Here is a 9,292-nt window from a genome sequence, read left to right on the forward strand (position 1 = left end):
TCGTCACCTCCGCCTCATATCCACCGGCCGCCAACGATGACGAGGCCGGACCGTCCCGCTTCGGCCAACAGTAGAGGAATTTTTTAAAATTGTTTTAATGATACTTTACTATGTAAAAATTAATGAAAAATTGAATGTAAAATCGGTGTCCGTTTTATTTGATGACTACGGGCGGGAAGTCTTCATCCGCCCGGCTGTTCGCGGACGTTTGGTGTCGTCCATTTGATGATCCTAGTTGGAGTTGCCCTTAGCAATCTTCAAATCATTAAAGGTGCTCTTGGGCCAGAAATTCCAGACTGGGTTATTTGCGTTGGCCGTTGGTCAGTGTGTACTGCGTTGGGCCGTAACCCAGGTGAGTTCTCAGCTGCAACTGATCATCGTGAAGAAATGGACTGATCTCCTCCTTAACAGTTCCCCTGTGTGCGCTCTACTGCTCCCACTCTTCTCACCCAAATTGACCAAGAGAATCGTTGGCTAACTATTTTTCCGTCCCCAATTGAAGACGTTACAGCCTTGGTTTCAGAGCTTTATAACGTCGCATTTTCTTGGCACTATCATGCCAATGGATTGGAATCCAGTCCTTACTCAACTTTCTGCACATCACGCAGAACCACGGAGATATGTTACATGTACATGCATTTATAGGTGGAAGGACTCTCAAGTCGGTCTCTCATCACCAACCTAATATACATACAGAGCGCCATGGTCAGGGCTTGGCCATGGTGGAGGCGACCGCTGCCGGTGCTGCCAGTCCCATGCCATGCCAGTATGCCACCGAATCACAACGAGGAAGCGTCGCTGTACACGGCCACTCCGTTCGACACCGCCGCGATCACGATCATGAACAACGCCAGGACCTTGTCCCTCTTCTTCGCTATGCCGTGGCGATCCCTGACGACGATGTCCATGCATGAACAAGTTAACAGTCCATCATCAAGAACAAATTAACTAAGCTTCTAGTTGTCCACTCACTGACCTCAGCGCCATGCCGGCGGGGAAGATGTAGGCGATGGAGACGGCGGCGGTGGCCCCGGTGAACTGGAAGGCGTCCCAGATGTTGGGGATGAAGTTGGCGGCGAGGAAGATGACGGCGAGGAGCGCGGCCGTGAGCGCCGCGAACCTCCGGTTGTCGCAGGCCAGCGGCCGGGCGGAGGGGAAGAGGAGGCCGTCCATGTTGAGGCGCAGCGCGTGGAAGACGATGGGGAAGACGAGCATGAGGTGGAGCGCGTAGCTGACCCTGACGGCGTCGTTGAAGACGCCGCCGTAGGGGATGCCGAGGTCCGAGTCGAAGTTGGCCAGCACGTCGTCCAGCGTCTCCTCGCCGAATAGGAGGAACCCGAAGAAGCTGGTGGTCACGTACACGGCGGAGCACAGCACCAGCGACGCCCGCACGATCGGCTTGATCTGGGCCGGGTCCTTGAGCTCGTTGTGGATAGGGTGCACTGCACAATTGATGTGATGATTCAGACAGACGGTGCCAGTGCAGGCTAACTGGAGTTGCTTAGCGCAGCGCGTGTGTACCATTGTAGTGGCAAATGAAGGCGGTGACAAGAACTGGAGCGGCCGTGAAGAGTTTGAAGATGGACGCCCAGGTCCCGTGAACGTCGGGGAACAGCATGGGCATCGGGATCTGTCCTCTTGTCAGTTTGATCATGGCGATTCCGGCGGTGATCACCACGAACACGACGGCCAGTGCCACCGATAACGCAGAAGTGTATTTCAGTGAATCTAAATCAAAACAGCAAAATGCTCACAAATATAACCCCATTTTATCGTAAGAAGTGTAATTTTTGTCCCTTAAATATTAGCTATTTTTTATTATTAAACTTGAGAAATAATACACGGATTTCAAATTTATAACAAAAATAATACGGCGTTGGCTCAGGCTAAGCCGACTTGATCTAATCGGCCGAGGCACAGCTGATTGGAATCCAGTCAGGTTAGCCTAAGCCGACTAGGCTCCGTTTGCATCAGGGGAGGCCGATAGGGCCCGCTCATCCACGTGGCAGCTGACCAGTGGCTGGACCACTTCACTCGGCCTGGCCAGCCACCAGTCAGCCACGCCTTAGACGACTCGCCAGTCGGCCGAAACTTAGCCGAAAGGTGGCCATTTAGCCATTGGGCCGGCCCTCTTTCTCTCTTCTTCTATTCCTCTTGTCTCTTTCTCCTCTCACTAAACCGAAGCCCCTCCAATTAACACTCCTTTGTGAGCTGATTTTTTGCCCGATTTCCACCGTTCCAGTCTAGAGGCTTGGAGGAGGCTAGGGAAACATCGATCTCATGATGGGATAGCTCGTGGTGGTCTTGGTGATGGTTTTTGTGGAGATGGAGGTGGTTGTGGTGCTCCGGTGACTCCATGGTGGTGGTGGTGGTGCTCCGGTGAGTGAAGTCTGCTGGACGGAGTTACTTGGCACACTTCAAGGGTATGATTCAAGTGTCATTTTGTCTGTCGTACTTGCATTTCTGTTAGAATACTCGGTTATACTTAGTCCTTTTGTACTCGGTAGTATACTTATGTGTGAAGTGTTAACTTGCATATGCGAATATACTCGATTATTTAGTTGGTCCGGTAATATATATAGATGTCAAATATATTTAGGTGTGCCATTTTTTAGTTGGTCCGGTAATAATCGGTAATATATTTAGGTGTGCGAATTTTATTATTTTTTTGTTAGCATTCGGTAAATGAAATCCGCGGGACGGAGTTGCTTCGCACGCTTCAAGGATAATCAGACATCTTAACGAGACTACACTACACTGCTTACCCACCTTTGCGTGGAGGGGGTTTTATAGGTTGAGAAGAGAAGATGGCGGGAAAGAAGATGGCGGGAAAGAAGATGATGGAAAAGGGTTGGCAGGAAATAAGATGGCGAGAAAGGGTTGGCAGGAAATAATGGTGGGAAAGGGTTGGCGGAAAGGATAATGCCTAGAACATATGGAGGGAAAGTTTGCGGGAAATTATGGCTAACTCGGGCGAGGGTGACGGGATAAAATTAAGGTCAAAAATATGGTTCCATGCAATGGTCTGGTGAAAATTTTGGTCCCATGCAGCTGTTGGCTTAGCCTAAGACGATTTGAACTAATTGTCTTTGGTGTAGGCTTAGGCTAAGCCGATTGGATCCTAATCATGAGCCGATGTTGTATTTTTTTTTGCCAAATTTCAAATCCATGTATTATTTCTCAAATTTAATAAAAAATGTATTTTTTTTTAAAAATAGCTCACTATTAACTATTGCAAAATTATAGATTCCGTTCCTCAACTTGAGTACCATTAACTTTATTGTCCGAGAACAAAGCTGAAAATTTAAGAAAAACATAAATATTGTACTAATGTTATCAAAGACTTTTGCATTTTTCAAATTCATAACAATCAGAAAAAAATGTGCAAAACCATGGAACTAATTAAAGTTGTAGTAAACCTTGAAATTCAATAGAGTTACTAGTGATTTTTTATTTTTTATTTTCTAAATCCCCATATCTTTGAATAATATATTTTTGAATATATTTGTGATTTTCTAACTTCCATGTTTTCCTTTTTCTGTTTTATGTGTAAATCTTCATGTTAGAAATTTTGTTTTCAATAAAAGAATGTCTCCTTGAAATATATTTTTCCAAAAAATGTCATATTCCCTCTTTTAAAAAAATCAGCTGAGTCAAGAGATTTTTTATTTTCTCCACTTCTATATGTCTGTCAATATTCTTCTTGAGAAAAATGTAACCGTTTTGTTATTCAATCACACGGAAGATGCCTTATCATGCATTATTAACGGAGCTGCTGCTGGTCACATCATCCCTGTTATCTCTGATCTTATTCCTGGAGGGGTTTCTCACTTACAGTATGCGGATAACACTATTATTATGTTTGAGAACAATGGCCTTTGCATTGCTAACCTCAAGTTTTTGCTTCTTTGTTTTGAATCTTTCTTGGGCCTCAAAATTAACTTCTCCAAAAGTGAGGTAGGTCTGCCGGGATGCTCTGTTGTTGAGGCTGCGAGGGTGGCCTCTCACTAGGCTCCATCACTTTTACTTATTTGGGCTTGCCTATTTCTCCTCTCAAATTATGCTCAAAAGTCTTTCTTCCTTCTCTCCTAAAGGTGGGTAACCGTGTTATGCCTTGGTGTGGCTGTTACAACTCTACCGCGGACAGGGTTTGCCTCGACAGTGCTCGTCTCTCCTCCCTATCTATGTTCCTAATGGGCTTCTATCGCCTCCCCGATGGCACTCACACCAGGTATGACAAACAACAAGAGAAAATACTGACTTGTTAAATGCAATATTATGTGTAGACTGAAGAATATGGACGCAGGGGGGTTGGGTACCTTTAACACTAAGACTATGAACAAATGTCTTATCATTAAATGGTGGAGAATCTTAAATGTGCCCCCTTGTGTTGTGTGGTATGACATCCTAAAAGCTAAGTATTTCCCAAACCGTGAACCTCTTTTTTTTTGCTTCTGGGAATGGGGGTTCCCAGTTTTGGAGGCAGCTGGTTCAAGTTGGCGATGAATTTCGTTCACTGCTTCTGTTTGTTTTTGGCTTGATTGGTTGGCTTGGCGATGGTCCTTTGAATGTTTCTTTCCCAACTCTCTTTGCGCTTTCTGCACACCAGAAGATTACCATCTTGTAGCTCTCCCTTAATAACTAGGACCTTGGTTTCCCTAGGGTCCTCTCTCATCCAGAGTTGGAAGAGTGGCACTGGCTGGCCTCGAACCAGATTCGCAAGCGAAATGGCTCTACTTCTGAATTTTGTGCGCTTTGTTCTTCGTCTGAGGATACCGATTGTGACTGGGTGTGACGTCGGCCCCCACTTACTTTGCCGATTTGCATCTTATTGATGGGTCCTTACAGGGTCAGAACAAGCGCATGTTCTGGCTTGGGCTCTCTGTTGTCTGATAGACACTTTGGACAACTAGGAACAAGTTCACTATTGAACATGTCTTTCCTTCTAAGCCCACTGGTTGTCTTTTCGAACTTATATCTTTGATACAACAGTGGAAATCTCTGACTAAGGAAGGCGATAAGAGGCCACACAGCTCTTGATCTCGCGAGAGTGTGCGACAATGACTTCCATCTCTACTGCTGATCAAGCTCATGGGCCTTAGGTGGAGTGTGTGCTCTCCCGGACCATGTCTTTTGGTGGTCATTAGATTGTTGCCCTCCGTGTCGTTATCTGTTGTACTTGCTGTTGTTGCACCTTAAGACTTTGGCTTTCTGTGCTTGCTTGTCTCTGGGTTCTGCCCGGTTTGCTGTAAACTTGAGTACTTTGCTGTGTGCATGGCTTTATTTATAAAGTCGGGCACCTGCCTTTTATCTAAAAATTATAGGAAAAAAAGTTTGTTCAGATTAAGCTGCCATGTTTGGGCATTCATTGTTGTTGTCTCTAAAACCGATATCAGTGATGAGTTAATGAACCAAAACTGGACAATTTTGACATTTGAGATACCTATAAGTTTTGGCATTATATAGTTAAAAGAGGAAATAGAGAAAAAAATTGAGAGAGCATTCGACAATAGTTAAGAGGAATTGATATTCGAAAAGGAGTTATTTTGTCTCCTTTTTCCCATTTTTTTTTCATATGCAAGTCAATTTTTGAAAAAATATGGTTATTTTGTTTTTTAATTAAAGTAAAACGGGTTTATTAAAGCAGGTGAAAATAAAAATTAAGCTGCAAAAAGAAAAGGACGCGTCTACACAGCGGCCGGCTGCTCCCTGACGTTCCGGAGCAGCCGGCAAAAATAAAAAAAAATTGATCTTTTTTGGCAAGTATTTGTCTCCTCCATCTGATTAGAAAAGATTTTATTGTCTCAAATGACTAAACAAAATCAACCCATTAAGAGGGCATTAAATGATCCACATGCATGCATTCGGTTGATGGCTTTTTCCTGCATGGCGTGGGTGGATGACTTTCTAGCATTTAATTCATGATTTATGAATTTTTGAAAAGCCATAACTTTTAAACCACGGATCCGAATTAAGATCCGTTTTCACCTTTGAAATCCTTGCGACGTGCTCTTCGAAATTAGATCCCGCATGAGTATGTTTCAATAAAATATTTTTTGTGCAATTTTAGTACATATTTTGTGCAACCATCTAGCAGTCAATGTGCAACTAACCGTAGTGGATGTGCAACTTCACACCTATCATGTGGACGTGCAGTTTTTACTAATGGCGCCTCCACCCCCAAAAGTACCCACTTGGAGTTAGATGTGCAACTTCGTCTCTTGCCGAGGCCAACTGTCTAGTAGTTGACGTGCAACTTTTCTCCTACTAGTGGATGTGCTTTCACTATTTACTGCATCGGCCAACTGCCGAGCAGTAGATGTGCAACTTCATATGCTATGATGGCCAACTATCTAACAATGTGTGCAACTTTCTCTTGTATCACTCGTGGATGTGCAACTTCGTGTGTTGCCCCGGCCAACTGCCTAGCAGACTATGTGCAACTCCGTCTATTGCCCCCGCCAACTAAAACTAATATGTATCCACAAGTAGGTAGGGGAAGGAGTTGCACATCGACTAATAGGCAGTTGGCGTAAACAACAGACTAAGTTGCACAAACCACTGGTAGGGAAAGTGTGGAAGGGTTGCATATCGACTACTACGTAGTTGGCCGAGGTAGTAGACTAGTTACACGTCATAAAAAAGTTGGTTGTCATGGTTTCTTTGTTGCAATATCAAAAGAATTTTGGATCATGCAGCTGCAAACTTGGTTTTCAAAAAAGTTGCATAATCCGGTACTAAAGTTACACCATGTGGTAATAGAGTTGCACAATATAGTGTCAAAGTTGGCATCAAAAAAATTTCGTCAAAACATACCCATGCGGGATCTAGTTTCAAAGATCTCGTCGCGAGGATTTCAATAATGAAAATGGATCTAAATTCGGAAGCACGGTTTAAAAGATATAACTTTTTAAAAATTTGAAAACCCGAATAAATGGACATGCGCATCCATACAATAATGCGGTGTCTTGCCCATGCGACCATCCTAGTAGTACATGCCACGTCACGAATAAAGACGAAATTTAGACTATAAAACTACATGCATGCGTGTGTAAGACCGGCCGCTCGTTTCCTCTAATTAGTGCGTAAGCACTTTTTAGAATTTAGGAAAAGAAAAATGTGTGGGAATTCATCAACATATCTCTAAAACCATTTGCAAAGATTTTTTCTAGGGGAACCGTTTCCAAAGGGTTAATTGATCAAGCCTAGATGGTTTGACATCTGAGAAACCTAATATTTGTGGTATTATTATGATGAATGCATCGAAGTTAAAAAAAATGATTAATGCATCGACAATATTTTTAAGAGACCAAAAATAAATATTTTTAATTTTTTTATACTAATTGAAACCGGGCAAATTGCCCTAGGCGTACGTACCGACGCGCTTGAAACATGTGAGCGGCGTGAAGACGGCGAGGGTGGTGAAGAGCAGGATGGCGAAGCGGCCGTTCCAGCGGTTCGGGCCGAACCACCCTTCAAACACGCCGTGATGGTGCTTGCCGCTCGAAGTAGTTCCCGACAGCACGTCGCCTTTGTCCGTCGACCACAACACCCACAAATTAGTCAGAGCATTTCTTTCTCTCGAGCAATGCAACGACATCGTTGTACTGTAGGTACCGATGATGATCATGTAGACGACCATCACGCCGATGTTGTTGACGACGACGCAGAACTGGAGGAGCCCCCTGCCGAGCGCCCCGAAGGCGTCGCCCATGGCCTCGCCGTAGGACGCGGCGCCCACGGCGTTGCTGAACCGCATGAGCAGCTCGATGGAGGCGTCCGTGAGCACGGCGGCCAGCACCACCAGGGTGAGGCCCGGGACGAGGCCCAGCACCCGCATGGTGGCCGGGAGCGCCATGATGCCCGCGCCCACGATGGTGGTGGACAGGTTGAACACCGCGCCGGAGAAGGAGGCGTCGCCGTCGTCCAGGCCGTCGTCCTCGCCGTCCTTGTGCCTCCTGGCGATGAGGGGCCTCCTCGCCTCCGTGTCCGGGGCGTCGCCGGCGCCCGCCATCGGCATCACCATGGCGCCTGCGGGAGCCGGGTACCTCCGAGGATAATGAGGTTTGCGCGTGCGGAATTCCAGCTTTGGATCGAATAGCAGCAGCTCTTCGCTTCGCGCGCGGGCACTGATCGATCGATTAGAACGTCGTGAAATGCAGGGGTTTCACCGGAGAATGGGGATTAATTCCGGGACGGCGTCCGAGTATATATCCGACACGCAGGCGCAGGAGGAGGCGATCGAGGAACGAGCAATGGCCGGCCGATGGGGAGATAGCTAGTGAACTGGGGGCGGATCGTCCCTAACTTTGGCCGGAGGAGAACATCTCCGTCTTATAATTAGTAGGCCTCATCCCGGTTCGAAGAAAGCTTTTTAGAGCGCCTCCTGTTTTAGCAACCGCTTGGCTGGGACCAAGGATCATAGCACGGGCCTCCAATCTCCATTGCCACCATGGAAGCTGCAGTGAACTTCAAGAGAGGGGTATCTGCACGACAGCAAGCTTTGCAGATTCTGCTGGGATTCACTCCCGGCCATAATAAAATCTATGAATCATAGAGAGCACACGGAGTACAAAAATTTTGGAGGAAAACTTTCAATTTATTCATCAAATGTCAAGATAGTACAAAGAACACCAAACATAAATAAATAAAACATATAGATTTATAGACCACCTATCGACAACTACAAGACACGGAGTAAAATTTGGATTGAAGAACTTCCGCCATAAGAGCAATAGATCCTGTATTCCTAAAAAACTTTCTTTTCGTCTACGATCCATACAATCACCTCATCCGCCCTACAATTTTACAGGGAAAAAAAGCCTTTCTGTATAATTTAGGCGTGCGGATAACCGCCTGAAACTTCATCAGCATAGCCGTTGCGTTGCTGAGGGACATCTGCTGCTACACCGCCGCCGCTCCAGCACTTTGCCACCACCACGAGGCCTACTACTAGGTTGCGCCCCCGCTGTCGTGGTTCTAAGACTGACAGTAGAATAGGGGGGGTAGAAATGTAGAGGCAAGATCCTAGCTATGGAGGAGCTGTACACACAAGTTTTACGAGTTCAGGCCTTTCTCGGAGGAAGTAACAGCCCTACGTCTCGGAGCCCGGAGGCGGTCGACTGAATATATGCGTGTGAATTACAGAAAGTGCGAACCCCTGTCCCAGAGGAGGCGGGTGGCTTATATAGAGTACGCCAGGACCCCAGCTCCCTTCCGTTACACAAGGTCAATGCTCATAAAAGAAGGAGCGTTACTGGTAATGTCTGCAGTAAAGTGTTGTAAATGCCCA

General features: G+C 46.0%; 1 protein-coding gene across 1 annotated transcript; it reads right to left on the reverse strand.

Moving 5' to 3' along the window:
* Positions 1-405: 405 nt before the first annotated feature.
* Positions 406-8,582, reverse strand: LOC123130889 (amino acid transporter AVT6A). Its single transcript, XM_044550678.1, has 5 exons — positions 7,618-8,582; positions 7,378-7,530; positions 1,522-1,728; positions 977-1,442; positions 406-891 (listed from the first exon to the last, which is right to left on the reverse strand). Exons 1-5 carry the CDS (start codon positions 8,024-8,026, stop codon positions 780-782), a joined length of 1,347 nt encoding a protein of 448 aa, XP_044406613.1. The 5' UTR covers positions 8,027-8,582; the 3' UTR covers positions 406-779.
* Between the last annotated feature and the right edge of the window lie 710 nt (positions 8,583-9,292).

This window comes from Triticum aestivum, chromosome 6A (assembly GCF_018294505.1).
Source record: "Triticum aestivum cultivar Chinese Spring chromosome 6A, IWGSC CS RefSeq v2.1, whole genome shotgun sequence".
Lineage (NCBI taxonomy): Eukaryota > Viridiplantae > Streptophyta > Magnoliopsida > Poales > Poaceae > Triticum > Triticum aestivum.

Coding starts and splice junctions, on each gene's coding strand:
- LOC123130889 (XM_044550678.1), bottom strand. CDS start 8,026: ATGGTGATGCCGATGGCGGGCGCCGGCGACGCCCCGGACACGGAGGCG. Junction 7,531..7,617: donor CGTCTACATGATCATCATCG/GTACCTACAGTA, acceptor CGACGGACAAAG/GCGACGTGCTGTCGGGAACT. Junction 1,443..1,521: donor CTTCATTTGCCACTACAATG/GTACACACGCGC, acceptor TCAATTGTGCAG/TGCACCCTATCCACAACGAG.